This window comes from Culex pipiens, chromosome 2 (genome assembly GCF_016801865.2).
Source record: "Culex pipiens pallens isolate TS chromosome 2, TS_CPP_V2, whole genome shotgun sequence".
NCBI classification, from domain to species: Eukaryota; Metazoa; Arthropoda; class Insecta; order Diptera; family Culicidae; genus Culex; species Culex pipiens.
Window position 1 is genome coordinate 128,833,712 of NC_068938.1, and position 15,983 is coordinate 128,849,694.

Below are 15,983 nucleotides of genomic sequence, written 5' to 3' on the forward strand. Positions count from 1 at the left end.
TTTGCTTAAGATTTCTTCAAAATGTTGAAAGGGGGATCAAATTACCCCCAACATTTTGAAAATACCGGTTTAATTTTGGGGTTGATGGGTTGATTCGAAGAGTTTATCTGATGAAATACCACGGGGTTGGGCACATGGTTGATCCGTAGCGCATTGGATTTACTTCCGTAAATATTTCGTAAATATCGTAAATACAAGCGTAAATATTATTTATCTGCACGATATTCGGAACAAAATTTTGTTCAGTGTGGATAGTGACAGTTCAGAACTGTCACTTGTTTGTTTCCTTCATTTACAAACTGTCACCGCTCCAATCCAGCTTGAGGTATATTTTTTCACCTTCAGGATTTCCGGTGCCCTACGAAGATTGGGACAGCGGGACCAGAAACGTCAGCACTTCTACTAAAGAAGCAAATGCGGGTGATGACGGCAGGACCGTCGATGAAGCGGTCCCTGCCGGCCGAACTTCCACCACCCTCACAATCCGACCGCAGCCGTTACCGCAAGCCCAACCGGACCCGGGCATGCTGGAGCTGCTCACCAGCTCGGAGAACCATGCCCGCGTGTTGGAAGCCCAAGCCGTCGCAGTCAGAAAGCCGGCAGCGTTGCACACCCCCGCAGAACAAACGACGACGCAAGTGTGCTGAGGCAAAATAACGACCAAAGGCACAAAACGTGGGAGGGCGACGGAACGTTGACCATCGTGGGCGGGAAGAGCGTCACGTTGGGCGACGAGGACGGCAAGGTGATTGGGAGCTCCGGGTTGGTGAAGGGGGAGGAGCTGGAGGAGGGTTCGCGGTTGAGCAAGGAGGTTGAACTGGTGGAGCGGATTGATGGGGAGGTGGCCAAGGAGAATGATGTGCCGGTGAAGAGGGTTCGATTCGAGGCGAGAGGAGGGTTTAGGCCGCCGGCGGAGTCCGATTGTGGTGTCGAGCAGGTTGGGACGGTGGGGAGGAAGCGATTGTGGAGGACTTTGTTCCATTAACATTGCGGGAGCCTTCGTTCGATCAGTGGAAGTATAACAAAGGGTTGCGTTCCGTACTGCGTGGCTAAGCATTTGCGGCCTCACCAGCGGGAAGGGGTGAGCTTTCTGTACGAATGCGTTTTGGGAATGAAACGCGAAGACTCGGAACAGTTTGGAGCGATTTTGGCCGACGAAATGGGACTGGGGAAGACGTTGCAGACGTTGGCGTTGATCTACACCTTGAAGAATCAGGGACCAGTTTGCTGGACAACTGGGATCGAGAGATAACAAAGTGGTTGAAGCAGGAACGGATCTTTACGTTCATCGTGGGGCCGAATAGCAAGTTGAAAAAGTACGCGCACCTGTTCGCAACCCAACGAGTTGTCGCATGGGGGGAGAAGGGAGAGGAGGGGGCGGTCAATATCGTTTTTTTTTCATCATATCTAACAATACAAAAAAAAGTTGATTTCACAAATAAAAAGAAATTAAACCACCGGCGACTTTTCCTTGGCCAGTGCGGACGCTTCCTAGACGAGCTTGGCACCGTCTCCGATGAACATCTGCACCAGCTACTGGCCGGCCAGCATCAGATAGGTCGACTTCGGTGGATGAATTCTCAGGATCTTGAACTTGTCCTTGTGCGTCGTCGGCAGCACGACGGCCTCAATCAATTTCTGGTTTTGCCTGTCTAACCCGCCAATGTCCGAATTCTGCTCGGTCGGCCGGAAGTGTCTGCAGGATGAGGTGCGAGTCCTTGTTTACGCCCACCAAATCGCCCGGCTTGAGTTTCTCTGGATCAACCAGGCCAAACACGGGCAAAAAGTACGTCTGCCGTGTCAAAGTCTTGATTACGGTGCGCTTGCCCTTCCGCTTGGAGTCCAGCACCACCACCGCCCCGTCGTCCTCCGTCTCCTGAGGGTCCACGTCCAGCAGCTCGATCGACTTGTCCTCCTGGGTTACCACCATCTCGATTGCTGGTGCCTTACTGAGTCCGGAACACGCACTAAATTCACAGATTGATTTTGTTGTTGTTTGTAAACAGTGCGCGCGTTTGCGATGACAGCTGTGAAAAACACTGAAATAAAATTCATAGAGGAATGGTGTATGCACGTAAATATGGATGCACATACGGATTAACTTATGAAATAAATGCAATATATTTGGAGTGACCACCTCGTGTGAAATACCCTTATCAGCCAAACATAGTTGAATGTTTAAGCTTTCAATTCATGGAAAAAGTTCATAGTTTTTTGAGAAATTGACAGAGTTATGTGCGATACAAAAAAAAGGGGATCAAGTCTCCCACTCTCCCCTATAGTTTAACCACATGTTTAGGATTACCTAGTGAATTTTCACGATTTGTGATTTTTTACCACAGATCATACCCGCATAGCTTTAGTGGGGTCTACCACACCCACCAAATTACCAGGGTTTTGAATATCCAGTGAAAAATATTTTTGGAATCCCGGGAAGTTTTTGAAACAGTCATAAAATCTTTGTTTTCATTATATTTGTTATGGTTATCAAGCTTAAAATCATAGAATTAGCTCAATCATATTTATTGGTGATAATCTACTCTTCAATCTAAACAACGACGACAAGTTTTAAATAGCTTAAAGGAAATTAAAATAAGTTACATTTTGTTCTTTGCTGTGCTTTGGTTTTTAAATGAACTGAAATGTGACTCAAATTAAATAAACTTATACAGCAGTTCCATATAAAAGTTAAAGAAAAAAAAGTTCTTCGATTTTGCTAAAAAAATTCTGGGGGTTCCTTGGCCGAAATAATTAGACCTTTTTTTTTTTGTTTGGCCACCTATACCGATGGTCCAAAAAATGTCCATTTTCGTCGATTTTCACAAAACCCATTTTTTTCAAAAAATTATAACTCCTCGCCATTTGAACTGATTTTAGCTGTCTTAGGCGCAAATAAAAGATGATTAGTTTGACTTTCAAGAAAAACTAGTTTGGAATTTCAAAAATCCAGCCTAACATTTGAAAAAGTATTATAAAAAATTCAAATGCCATTTTTCAAAAAGCATCATGTACAAACCATGCGTTTTGAGAAAAACGCATTTGAATGTTGAGCATCCATTTTCAATTCCCATTTTAATATAAAAGCAAAATAAGATGTTCTAATGATAACAAACGATGAAAAACGTGGCTTTTATTGATACTTGATCATCCAAATTCAATAAAACATTATTTCCGTAATTTCATTTGAGAAAAACAAACATAACTTCTTTTGAAATCACCAACGTCTATATCACCCTGCTGTCATTGAGGGGGACGCTTTGTTATGATTCGTTTTTCTTCGCCGAATGTACATGGCGCTTTGTTCATGTTGCTTTTTTTTCGTCACGAGGTTTATGTAGTCTTTTGTTTGACAGGTTGACAGGGCTATATAAACAGGGACTGCTGATGGCAGAGATTTTGTTTATGTTGCTTTATTTGAAATCATGATTAAACAGACTTTACTGAAGTAACTTTTGCTCATTTTTGGTGGAGAGGTAGCTTATTAGGAGTACTTTCAGAATATGCAATAACCCAGAAAGTGTCAAAATGTACATGATGCCTTTTGAAATGTTACCGTCGAATATCTGAAAATATGTTTAACGGATTCCTCGAACAATTTTGCATAACATATCAAAAAATGGGCGAGGTTTATTAAGAGGAATCCGAGATATGATTTTTTGAAAATAAAATTTGGGTTTTTCGACACGCCGTGCGCAAAAACAGGAAAATGACGAAATCGGGAAAAACAACTTTTTTCACTAAAACTGCGATAACTTTAAAATTTAAGCAATGAATGACCAATACATGTTTCGGTACCAAAATTTTCGTAATCAACGTTTGGTACCCAAACATGTATAGGTCATCGCATAAATTTTAAAGTTATCGCAGTTTTAGTGAAAAATTATGATTTTTTCCCGATTTTGTCATTTTCCTGTTTTTGAGGCGCTTCGAAAAACCAAGATTTTATATTTTTGACGTCTTTTATAAGAACCTTGCCTTATACTTGGTCTAATTCTATTCTAAAGCCAAAAACAAAGCGTGGCCCATTCTACAGACAGCAAAATACGGCGTAATGATAATATTTTTTTATTAGTTGATCCATAAACTATAAATGACAAAGAAATTACGCTACTTGCTCCGCAACACTTTCTTCGTATGGTTCGTTTGGCATTTTAGCTGGATTCTGAAAAATAAAATCGAAAATTATTAGTGAACTGATTTCAAATTAAACTTCTCTAGAATCTTACCAACTTCTTCGCCCGATCCTCCAAAATCCCGTACGCAAAGTGGTTCAAGTTCAGCCCCACGGGAAGCGCCACTCCCTGCACCCGGTACAGCGACAGCTTGTCCGCACTGTTCCGCGGTACCTGATGGACCGCCGCCACCGTACACTTACCCAGCAGCCCCGTCGAGCTGATCATCGGTCCCTTGCTGATGTCCACGTGCTCCCCGACGCGATAGACCGTCACCTGGCCGTTGTTTTGGGCGGAAATGCTCGGCACCTGTTCGCGCTTGTACGGATTGTCGGCAAACATTTCCTGAGCCAGCTCGCTGCTAACGTCGAGCCGCTCGATCGGCTGGTCCTGCTGGGACAGTTTGATCATCTCGATGGAGAGGGCGCGCAGCTCGTGTACCGTCGGCGTCCAACCTTCCCTGGCGAGGGCAATGTCGTGGACGAAGCTGCCGGATTTTACTGAAATGGGGACGGGTTAATGAGGCAAGTTGTTTGAACACTATTATTTCGAGTGAACACTTACTGCTCGGTTTCGGGAAGCTGTGCAGAAACAGGCCGGCTTCCGGTTTGAAGGCTTTCTGCAGAGCTGCACCCAGCAGGAACGAACAGGTTCGCCAGAAGGCCTTGTTGGCAATGTGCGGCTCCGAAGCTGTGAAGTTCAGCAGCTGCAGCGTGCAGGACTCTTCCAGCGGGCGGCGCATGTCCCACGGGGTGTTGCTGTCCAGCAGGGCCAGCGCCGAGTAGCGGCAGTACTTTTCACCAATATCTGAGGGAAAAAATGTAGCATGAAGAGAGTTTCAAAGCAAAAATCCAATCGAATTACGTCTAGCACAATCGTACGGCGTCGAGAGGCCACGGTTCATGATCAGGGTTGTGTCCGTCGGAGTGCCGAGGTAGCGGATTTCGATTTTCTCGATTCGGCCCACACTTTCCCGCTGACGCCGCTGCTCTTCCGTAAACAGCGAACTGGCCGAGCTTTGCAGCCGCCGGCAGGATGCCGAGAAGAATCCTGCGGGGAAAATATTTCTTGAACTCAATGCACACAAAACTACACAAACTACTCACGTCTTGGACACTGCTGAAGGTTGCCGCCGAGCAGCACGCACTTGTACACGTTGAGCACCATTGCGGTTGGGCACTTTTTACGTGATTTTGCCAAAGAAATTTTCAAACAAGTGGAATTTCACTTCGCCGCCAATCGTCTTACGAAACAAATTTGCCGGAGTTGTTTTGTTTTGGTCGAGAAATGTCACTTGCGAATGAAGCACGTGGTGCGCGAAGTCAGCTCGGTTATCAGGGTGGTACTGAACGATACAAGTTGGCAGAACTGATGGCTAGATGTCGCTTTCGTTGGAAATTACTCCGAAAAATTAAGAAAAACTCGGTAAAAATAATTGTTTAGACACTTGTAATTTAAATATATAACATATCTAATTCCTAATTTTAATTTAAAGGTGATAACGCTGATGAATTTTATTATCTGGTAAAATTGGCTTAACAAACAAACAAACTTTCTTCAAACATCTTGTGTTACGTAATTGATGGATTCGCTAAGCGGCGCCTCGATGTTCATTCTATTGGTCATTGTCAAGACGAAACAACTTGCTGTTGCGTGGAAATAAAAAGCGAGTTTTGAAAAGTTTGTAAAACTGTTGTGCTTTTGTGAAAAGTTTTCTTGCGTTGACGGACTGTGAATGTTTGATTATTGTTTACTGTTAATTGGTAAGTTTTGCTGAAATTATAATTCTAAAAAATCGTTCCTCCCAATACTTCGAGCACAACAAAGCAATTGGTCCAATAATATACAGTGGGGGCAACGCCGTACCTAGGGGTTGGCGTCCGCCAAGGGCGTCAGCCTTTGGAGGGGGGAGGGTATTTTGAGTTTCTATGATTTTCATATTTGAAACTAATGACTTCAAGCAAAACAATGTAAAAGGGCCGAAGCCGAAGTGTAAACAAAGAGTCTATCTTGCTCACGTCAGTTGACGTTTACATTAGGAACGAGCAGGATAACCTCTTTGTTTACACTTCGGCTTCGGCCCTTTTAAATTGTTTTGCTTGACTTGATCAGTTGTCAAGGACGGCTAGCTCAGTCGTTTTCAGGACAAAAGTATATTGGGGAATTAAGTTTAAAATGAAGGTTCGTTCAAGAACTGTGACCAACCGTTACATATTGAAACATACACTTTTAGGGAAAAGTGGGGCAAGTGTAACAAGCTAAGGAAATGCTCGTTAGTGCATCTCCAGCACGGGTAGCAAACATCGAAGCAAATCAAATTTGCACCCGACGTCAACCCCACCGCGCCCAGTAACGGCGTTCTAGCAGGATTCTAGCAGAGTTCTTACAGAGCTGGATATTCTTACAGCATTCTTGCAGAAATGTTCCACAGTTCTAGCAGGATTCTGACAGAACCAGCTCTGATAGAATATTTCGTGACTGACTGGTACCTGTCGCGGTAGCAAATTTGCTCTCAGTTCTTCGAGATTTCACTTTGCTACCCGCTTTTCAGCCTGTTTGCTACCGCGTCAAATTGAATTATGCACGGAAAAATCGAATCAAGCTAGATAAATTCGAATCCAGCACGGAAAAAATAAAAAAAATGAAAAAATTAAAAACAAAATTAAAAATTTCAAAAATTTCAAAAATTTCAAAAAAATTACAAATTTCAAAAAAAATTAAAAAATAAAAAAAAATAAAAAAAATAAAGAAAAAATATTTTTTTAACAATTTAATAAAAATTTAAATATATTTTTTTTAATTTAATAAAATTCAAAAATTTAAAAAATTAAAAAAAATTAAAAAAATTAAAAAGCTTAAAAATTTAAAAAAATTAAAAAATTTAAAAAAAAAATAATAATTAAGGAAATTTAACCAATAATCAAATCTGGAGTTTTTTTTAAAAGGTCCAACAAACCAAATTTCCAGTTTTTGCTGTTTAAGTGTTTTTGAAACCGCCTTGAGTCAGGGGTATTAAAAAACATTTCGGTAATTCGCTAGTTTCGGAATAAAACAAATAAAAAATCTATCAATTTGATAAACAAAATTTTAAAATTTAGAATTTTTGACTTTTTTTTATTTTTTTAAATTTTGGTACTATTTGATTATCCCCGCCCGTGTGGATCAATCGGACCGCGCACTGGACTCACAATCCAGAGGTCGACGGTTCGAATCCCGCGGCGGGCGCTCTAAAATTCTTTGTGTAAATATGGGTATTCGGCGCCGTCGCTCCGTGCCATACTTTCATACACTTAGGAGCCCAGGGCGGCGAAGTCCTTGTAGATAAAAAGGAAGACACTAGTGGTTGGTACTAGCAATGGTGGCCGACAGCTATAAAGTCAACTTCGTTTTTACTATTTGATTTTTTGAATTTCCGATTTTTTGGATTTTTGTTCATGTTTGCTCTCACCAACCAGAGCAGACATCCAAAAATCTCCAAAACACGCATTCAAAACTTTGCTCCCGGCTTGCCGGTACTTGTCGGGTATCAGAAAATGAGTACCCGACAGGTACCGACACATATTTTTCTTCTACAGATGAACTTGAGATCAAATTTGGTACCTGCTTTGCTACGCGCGGTGGGAGACTCGGGGGCAAACTCGAGAGCAAATTTAGTGCGAATCAAAGCGGGTAGCAAATGGTTGAACTTTCAACATTTTCAAAAAATGAAATTCTTTGAAATTTTCAAAAGGATTACAATGTTTTTTAAACTTTTAGCATTTCTAGGCATGAATCAACACATAATTATTGATTTTGAAGGTAAACGAGAGCAAAAAATGATAAAAACCCATATTTGCCCCCGCGGTGGGCTTGTTTCTGTGGCAAATTTGCTATCCTAGCGGTGGGGATGACGGAGTTTTTTCAAGGTGGCAAATTTGATCTCGGTATTCATGAGCCGGGTGCAAATTTGATTTGCACCCCAGCGGTGGAGATGCCCTTATAACCCATTAAAAACGTTAAAAATTATGTCGGATTTATTGGAATCATCTTATTCCAGGTCTTGACTGAGACTTTGATAGAACAAGTTTTAGAAAAATTCTGTTTTTTTAGATTGAAAAATAATATTTTACTAAAAATATGACCGTTTTTACGAAAAAAAAAATATTACTTAGATCAGGGGTGACCAAAGTATGGGTGTCTTTTTGTGGCCCGCGGAACCATTTTGATTGATCATGTAGTTTGACCCGTTGATGATTTATAAAGTGAGTTATTGTTTTTCTAAATGAAAATTTATTTTAAATATTTTTTTTCCTAATATAAAAATAGAGATTAATCCATATTTTTATCCCCATTTTACGACACAAATATGTTGTTCAAAAATCTCAATTGCACACGTTTCAATGTGAGTGAAACTAGTAAATATCGTCAAAATTTTCATCAAACATTTTTGGAAATGGTTATGAAACGTTCAAATTTGTCTTAGGTAGAAAACTGTAATAATAGCAAAGTATATAAAAATAATAACTTTAAAGTCATAATGACCCTTTTAATGAACTGAGCCTCAAACTCACTTTGCACTTAGAAACCTTTCACCTCGGGATTCGAATTCATGACAGTTGGATAACGAATCTGATTGACTACCATCTGATTCTAGCAGACAAAATGTTGAAATTGGAGGAATAAGGCTGTTGCAAATATTTTACAAAGCTTTTGTCACTCCAACCCTCCCCCACCAATCAAAATCGGTTGATAATTAGTAAATTTTCATGATATTATTATATCGTGTATGGACAATTTTTTAAATAATTGATTATCAGTTTTTAAGAACTTTTATGTATTTTTTTTCACAATAAAATATGTTGCTGCAGCAATTCGTATTTTTTCCATACCGTAAACCGGGCTGACTTTGATAGGATTTCAATTTGTTTTAAGAATATTTTCCAACAGGTAAGGTTTTTCTCAAGATTATTATTTTTAAAACATGTACTGGGGTAGGCCCCACAAAGTCCATGCACTATTTTGGAAAAAAGTTTTTTCAATAGTGTTAAGAAAAATATTTACGTTAAAAATTCTTAGTTTAAATTCCGGGGTGACTTTGATAGTCATAGTTTTTCTTTCTAAAATCATATTAAAGATGTTCAAACTTTATTTGTACGTTAAATGTACCATCACTAAAGCAGCTGATATAGTTTTTAAGGAAAAAAATCTATGTTTATATTTAGTTAACTAAGTTCATAAGCTTTTTAACAAAATTCATATAAATTTTAGGTAAAACTGATAAAAAGTCGAATTTTTGCCTGAAATTTGTTAAAACTAGTTTAGGGTTAGATTAGATTAGAAATTTGTTAAAACTAGTTTTGTTTATAAAATTATCAATTTATATTGCTTTTTATACTAAATTCGAAGCACGAATCAAAAAGTTTTCACATTTTACATAAAATTTGTTCAACTGAAATTGCCTATTAATTTGGAAAATTTTGTTTGATTGTGTTTCAAAAACACATATTATTTATTATTAACAAACTTATTTAACCTTCTCCTAGTGGAAAATTGCCCAAAGAATCCGAAAATGCATTCCGTTTCCCGATTCAAAATCAAGATCATTGAGAAAATCATGACACTTTGAGAAGATTAAAATAATGGCTTTCATCAACATTTTCTTAACTGTAGTTAACTAACTTTTTAAACTATTCAAAAATTTATGAAAACTTTTCCTTGATGTACTCTGAACACTTCTCTACCAGGGTCAGTATGATTCTAAACCATTCCGAACGTATTTTAATTGTACTCATCATTTTGCGGAAAAATCGCAAACCTATCAAAGTCACCCCGGCTATCAAAGTCACCCCGTTTTACGGTACTAAATATCCATATGGTACACTTGCCCCACCTAAACAAGATTTTTTAAAAGCTCTCTACAAAAATAACCAAAACGTAAATCATACTTTATAATACGTGCAAGTCATTGGTAGGGACACTACTGATCTAGGAAAAATAGCATATTGATAAAATGAGCCATAAAACGAACCCTAAGCCTTATTTTGTACTATCCAAATATTATAAGGAAACAAAGGTTTTGAAAAAAAAACTTCATTCAATACTATGCCCCGTGGCGTTTACGTCGTTTTGGTGGTTATGTGGCAGTAGAATCAGCTACACTCAAACCTCGATGGTTTGATACCAACTGTTGTCAAACGAACGGGGTCACTTTTTAGCAGGGCTGTGGAGTCGGAGTCGGAGTCGGAGCCGGAGTCGGTGGAGTCGGGTCTTTTTGGGGATCTGGAGTCGGAGTCGGAGTCGGAGTCGTCAAAACTCGAATAGCTGGAGTCGGAGTCGGAGTCGGCTAAATTTTATGAGCTGGAGTCGGAGTCGGAGCCGGAGTCGTAAATTTCTGATAGACCCGGAGTCGGAGCTGGAGTCGGAGTTATCAAAATATTGTATATAATTTATGAACTTGTTTATTATTCTATATTTGTTAAAATTCAGGTTAATTCTCATCTTTTTAAATTTATTTATTGATTCGCGTACACTGCGTTGACATTTTTTTGGATCAAGATATTTATAAGATGTCATGATGATTTTGAAGCATTTATATTGTGATTGGAAGGCTCTTATTGTGTTATTTCACTAATATCACAGAATGCTAATCTGTTAATCCTCTCTTGTCAATGTTTGTATACACTATACTATAGTGTCATAACTTGGTCATAACTCATAAAATAGTAAACAGTTGTAGCTGTGTTGTCAAAAAATTAAAACATATTGAAATTATTCTTTTCTGTCTCTTTTTGCTTGTATTTACAGCAGCGATTCTCAACCTTCTTCTAGGCTGGTACCCCCTACCATGTAAATCAAGTAGGCCCGGTACCCCCGTTGAGAATCGCTGATTTACAGTATGTAAAAAAAGTATTTTCACCCCTTGGACCCTATGCACATTTTGTGATGAAACATGTAAACAATTTACAGTTTGACAGAAACCTAGTACTACGTTAGTTACGGAAATTGCTTTCCGCATAATTGATCGACGCCACCAACATCGTCAGCACAGCCGACAACAGTATCCCAAACTGCGAACAAAGCTTAACTTCGTTTACCTCGCCGCGATTAAAGCAAGTAGCTCGATTAATGCTCTGTAAGCAAAACCTCAGTACCTCGTGTGTGAGGCTCTGGGGGACTTTTCGATCACAATAAAATCAGAACGTTTTGGACAATCTAACTAACAACATCGGTGTTATTAATTTGGTGAAATCTCCCCTTCGATAATGGACGTTCCATAACTCGTTTTATTCAGAAACTTATGCCGAACATTTTGCTACAAAAAGCTCTGAAAAGATGATTTCTATAAAAAGTTCTATAACAAATACTATTACAAAAATCAAAATAGGTGCTAAAAAGTTTGTACACCTTTCGAAAAATTAACATAGGGGAAGGTGGGGCAAGACGACCATATGGGGCAAGAGGAACAATCGCTCGTACTGTCGTAATTTTTAAAATTTTGATTATTTCCAGTATGAGGAATTGTTGTTAGCAATGCGATTAGCTGATTCTACTACCACATAACCACCAAAATGGCGTAAACGCCACGGGGCATAAGATTTAATGAAGTTTTTTTCAAAACCTTAGTTTTCTTATTATATTTGGAAAGTACAAAATAAGGCTTAGGGTTCGTTTTAAGGTTCATTCTATCATAATGATATTTTTCCAAGATCATTAGTGTCCCTACCAATGACTTGCACCTATTATAAAGTATGATTAAACTTTTGGTTATTTTTGTTGAGAGCTTTTAAAAAATCTTTTTTAGGTGGGGCAAGTGTACCATATGGATTTTTAGTATGGAAAAAATACGAATTGCTGCAACAACATTTTTTATTGGGAAATAAATACATAAAAGTACTTAAAAACTGATAAACAATTGTTTAGAACAATGTTCCTACAAAATATGATGATATCATGAAAATTTAGTATTTATCATCTAAGTAATAATTTTTGTTTCGTAAAAACAATCAAATTTTTAGTAAAATATTATTACTTAATCTAAAAATGAAAGAAACGATTCAAATACATTGTAATCTGATGTATCTAAGTGATAACAGTTGAATTGTTAGCAAATTAAGATGTTGTTTCATGCATTGTTCCTCTTGCCCCAACGGGTTGTTCGTCTTGCCCCACTAGTTGAGTAGAACGTACGGAAAATTAAAAATTTTAAAACCAATTGTTTACATTGAAAAACATGATTTTTTAAAAATTTGTTCTAACAAAGTCTTAGCCAAGACCTGGAATAAGATGATTATAAAAAAAATCCGATACATTTTTGAACGTTTTTAATGGATTATTACGAGCATTACCTTAGCTTGTTACACTTGCCCCACTTTCCCCTAAATAAAGTGATTTGTTGACAAATCACCATAAATCCAGCCTCCCAACTCCAAATAGGCATCTTTGACCGATTAAAAAAATAATTTGGATTGAATATAAAGTTTACTAACTACTTAGTTTAAAAGTTTATTATCTGATTGTTTCAATAGTTTCTTTAAAAAGCCATAAAAAACCTGCGAAAATCTTGTTAACTTTGCATAACATTTCTACAGGACTTAATATTAAAAGTGGGACTCTAACTGTTTTCTTTTCAGAGTTATGACAATTTCCGTAAAAAAGTCGAAGCAAAAAATGTTTGCGTGTAGTGGATCCCTCAATAATACGGATCACACAATTTTCATGTACGTCCTCTGAAATAAATTCAAAAGAGCTTTAAAAAATAGTGACTTTGAAAATTGTCTATTTCAAAACCAGGGTATATTTGATAGTTACTATGTTTCTTTAAAATTTCAGCCTAAAATTATGCAAATTGATTTTATTTGTCAATTCGATCTTGAATAATATTTCATAAAAAAATACAACCAAAAATTAGTGTAGCTAGAATATAAACTTAAAAAATATTAATGTAAATTTAATGTAGTTAAATAAAAAGTTCCAATTTTTCAAACAACAAAATTTAAATTTATTTAGAAAATTGTTGTGCTGAAAATGCGTTTAAATCTTAAGATATTTATGATTTTTGTTTCAATAACGCTGAAAACATGTAACATAGAACAACGAAAACTTATCTACCAAGCTTAGTATGGTTCCATACCATTCTGTTTGTATACATAACTCGTATTTATAATTTGGCGAAACACTCCGAACATAAATTTCACCCCGATTTACAAAAATCGCGCAAGTGTGAACTGAAATGTGAGTGATTTGATTAATTCAAATTTTTAAAATATTTTAAATGCAGATTAGGTGTCGGAGTCGGAGTCGGAGCCGGAGCCAACAATTTGTGGAAAGCTGGAGTCGGAGTCGGAGTCGGCTAGAGTTGGAAGGCCGGAGTCGGAGTCGGAGCCGGAGTCATCAATTTGTGGAAAGCCGGAGCCGGAGTCGGAGTCGGAGTCGGCTTAACTCAGAAAGCCGGAGTCGGAGTCGGAGTCGGAGTCGCTTGAAATATGACCCGACTCCGCAGCCCTGCTTTTTAGTTTGACACACCTTTTACATGGAATTCACACTCACTACCAAACGTTTGTTTTGATAGTGTGCGTGAGCGCTGTGTAAAAAGTGACAGTTCGTCACTTTTTAGTTTGACTTTGACCAACCAACGGGGTACAAACTAAAAAAGTGTCAAACGAAAAAGTGATCAACCACCGGGGGTTGAGTGTTATTGCATTGCTAGTAACAATTCCTCTTACTGGAAATAATCAAAATTGTAAAAATTGCGGCCTTACTAGCGATTGTTCCTCTTGCCCCATATTGTCGTCTTGCCCCACCTTCCCCTACATTGAAATTTTGACATTTAAAATGAAGATACCTCGAGTTCCAAATATGGCCTTGGGGATATTTTCAACTCGATTTCCCCTTTTATAAGCAATCTCGTACATTGAAATTAGTGTCGTTTTAAAATTTAAATGGTTGTAACTTTTCATCAATAATCTGATCTAATCTAAACAGGTTCTATCCCATTCCCCATAATTAAAGAGGTTATATTCAACCTTCCAAAATTACACCTTCCAAATTTACATTATTTTTTTCTGTGAGCTGACAAAAGTTGAAATTTCCGTTTAATGCTTTTATTTTATGATGTAATTTTACCTCAATTTAAACTGAATAAGGGACATTACACCAGAAAAGTGGTAAAATTACACATTTTCAGAGGTGAAATTACACATTTTTTTCCCAGATATAATATTACCATGTAATTTTACAATTTTTCTGGTGTAATCTGGAACACTCTAGATTATACAGCATCATTCAAACACGACAGCTTATTAGGCTTAAAATGGGTATATTTCCCTATGACTTGCAAATTTTTTTGAACTTCTTTCTGTTTTTTTTTTCTCAGATCCTCATAAACATGTCTTCTGCGCCCACCAAGAAAGTTCGCGTCCAGGAAAGTAGCAGCGTCACTTTCTTTGAACGTAAAGCGTTCAAATTCACGTGGACAATCAAGGAATTCAGCTCCTGGACTGCCGAGATTGGCTCCTGTATGCAACAGTCAGCAGTGTTCCCGTCCGGCAAGGAAGAAAGTATTCAGTGGGCATTACAGTTCTATCCCCAATGTCGAAAGGGAATACCATTCTGCGAGTTATATCTTACGATGCTTAAATGTCCTGGAAAACAACTCAATACCAAATTTAGATTTACAATGCAGAACTCCAAAAAGGAAATTCTCGTTTCGGTGGATTATATCGAACACAGATTCGTTGACACAATGGCGTATGGACATTCACAAATAGGCGATAACGATTTTCTTGTTGATAAAACTAAACATGACGACGTTCTGATCATAACGTGTGAAATAGAAGCCAAAGTTCGCCTTGTTCATGAAAATAACCAATCAACCAACAACGATCAACCCGCACCTCCAAGCAGCATCGCTGATGATTTCGGGGCTCTGGTTGACGGTCAGCGTTTCGGAGATGTTACGGTGAAGGTCGGAGATAAAAGGTTCCGCGTGTACAAGGGCATTCTTGCGTCCCGAAGTCCCGTGTTTGCTGCCATGTTCGAGCACACCATGAAGGAGAAAATCAAGAGTGTCGTCACGATCGTCGACGTCGAGCCGGACGTGTTCCACGAGTTGCTGCGGTACATCTACACCGACAAGGTCCAAAATCTGACCGCGTTGGCCTACCAGTTGTTCGCAGCCGCCGACAAGTACGACATCGGAACGCTCAAGACCCTCTGCCGGATGTCCATCCTGGCGAATATTTCGACGGAGAACGCCACGGATGCGCTCAAGTGCGCCGACCTGCATCTGGACAGCGAGATGAAACGGCACACGCTGGGGTTTCTCCGCAAAAATTCCGGCAGTCTGCTGGCCATGACCGAAACAGCGGGCTGGAAGGCGTTTGAGCTTACGTTCCCGCACTTGGCAATCGAAGTGTTGAAGGCAATCGTAAAGTCGTAAAAATGGCAGAAAAGGGGGTGGTTTATCCGTACGAGTGGATATTTGATTTCTTTTTATTCGGTTGAATCCTGAATTGATTTGTTTACTAAGTTAATGTGTGTAAATTGTTTCTTTTTTATCCGAATTACTCCTCTCAACATAATAATTTATCAATTTATCGTTGTGAACGATAATACCAGACCCAATTGAAGCGCGTAAAAGCTTCAAGTTCTACACATTCGACCCCTTTCCAAATACCGCTGCTAACGTCGTCTTGCAGGTTTACCAAGACTGCCCGATATCCGACCTAATGAGAACTCTCAGGGACGAGAGATAAAAGTGCTCTAGCGGAAGGCCATGCAAGGCGGGGGGATAACGCAGAGCAAACCAAGTCGCGCATCACGTGTGCCAACTGT

The 15,983-nt window shown here is 38.8% G+C and overlaps 2 protein-coding genes and 1 pseudogene across 6 annotated transcripts; 1 reads left to right on the forward strand and 2 right to left on the reverse strand.

The window, feature by feature from the left end:
- Window positions 1-1,449: 1,449 nt before the first annotated feature.
- On the reverse strand, window positions 1,450-2,138 carry LOC120420863 (26S proteasome regulatory subunit 6A-A-like; annotated as a pseudogene).
- Window positions 2,139-4,049: 1,911 nt separating this feature from the next.
- Window positions 4,050-5,448, reverse strand: LOC120420851 (39S ribosomal protein L39, mitochondrial). The gene is made up of 5 exons (XM_039583968.2): window positions 5,279-5,448; window positions 5,037-5,222; window positions 4,737-4,979; window positions 4,227-4,672; window positions 4,050-4,162 (listed from the first exon to the last, which is right to left on the reverse strand). Exons 1-5 carry the CDS (start codon window positions 5,337-5,339, stop codon window positions 4,103-4,105), a joined length of 996 nt encoding a protein of 331 aa, XP_039439902.1. The 5' UTR covers window positions 5,340-5,448; the 3' UTR covers window positions 4,050-4,102.
- Window positions 5,449-5,779: 331 nt separating this feature from the next.
- LOC120420865 (speckle-type POZ protein-like B) lies at window positions 5,780-15,682 on the forward strand. Of its 5 annotated transcripts, none has more exons than XM_039583983.1 (3): window positions 5,800-5,935; window positions 14,524-14,707; window positions 14,918-15,682. In XM_039583983.1, exons 2-3 carry the CDS (start codon window positions 14,536-14,538, stop codon window positions 15,586-15,588), a joined length of 843 nt encoding a protein of 280 aa, XP_039439917.1. In that variant the 5' UTR covers window positions 5,800-5,935; window positions 14,524-14,535; the 3' UTR covers window positions 15,589-15,682. The 5 variants fall into 5 exon arrangements, with proteins under 5 accessions (XP_039439920.1, XP_039439917.1, XP_039439918.1 ...); XM_039583984.1 differs by having other exon boundaries at window positions 14,984-15,682; XM_039583986.2 differs by lacking the exon at window positions 14,524-14,707 and having other exon boundaries at window positions 5,780-5,935; window positions 14,984-15,682.
- Window positions 15,683-15,983: the final 301 nt, after the last annotated feature.

Excerpts from the sequence above, each read along its gene's own strand:
- LOC120420851 (XM_039583968.2), bottom strand. The coding sequence starts at position 5,339 with ATGGTGCTCAACGTGTACAAGTGCGTGCTGCTCGGCGGCAACCTTCAG. Across the intron at positions 5,223-5,278 it reads CCTTCAGCAGTGTCCAAGAC|GATTCTTCTCGGCATCCTGC; the intron begins GTGAGTAGTTTG and ends TTTTCCCCGCAG. Across the intron at positions 4,980-5,036 it reads GCCGTACGATTGTGCTAGAC|ATATTGGTGAAAAGTACTGC; the intron begins GTAATTCGATTG and ends TTTTTCCCTCAG.
- LOC120420865 (XM_039583981.1), top strand. The coding sequence starts at position 14,536 with ATGTCTTCTGCGCCCACCAAGAAAGTTCGCGTCCAGGAAAGTAGCAGC.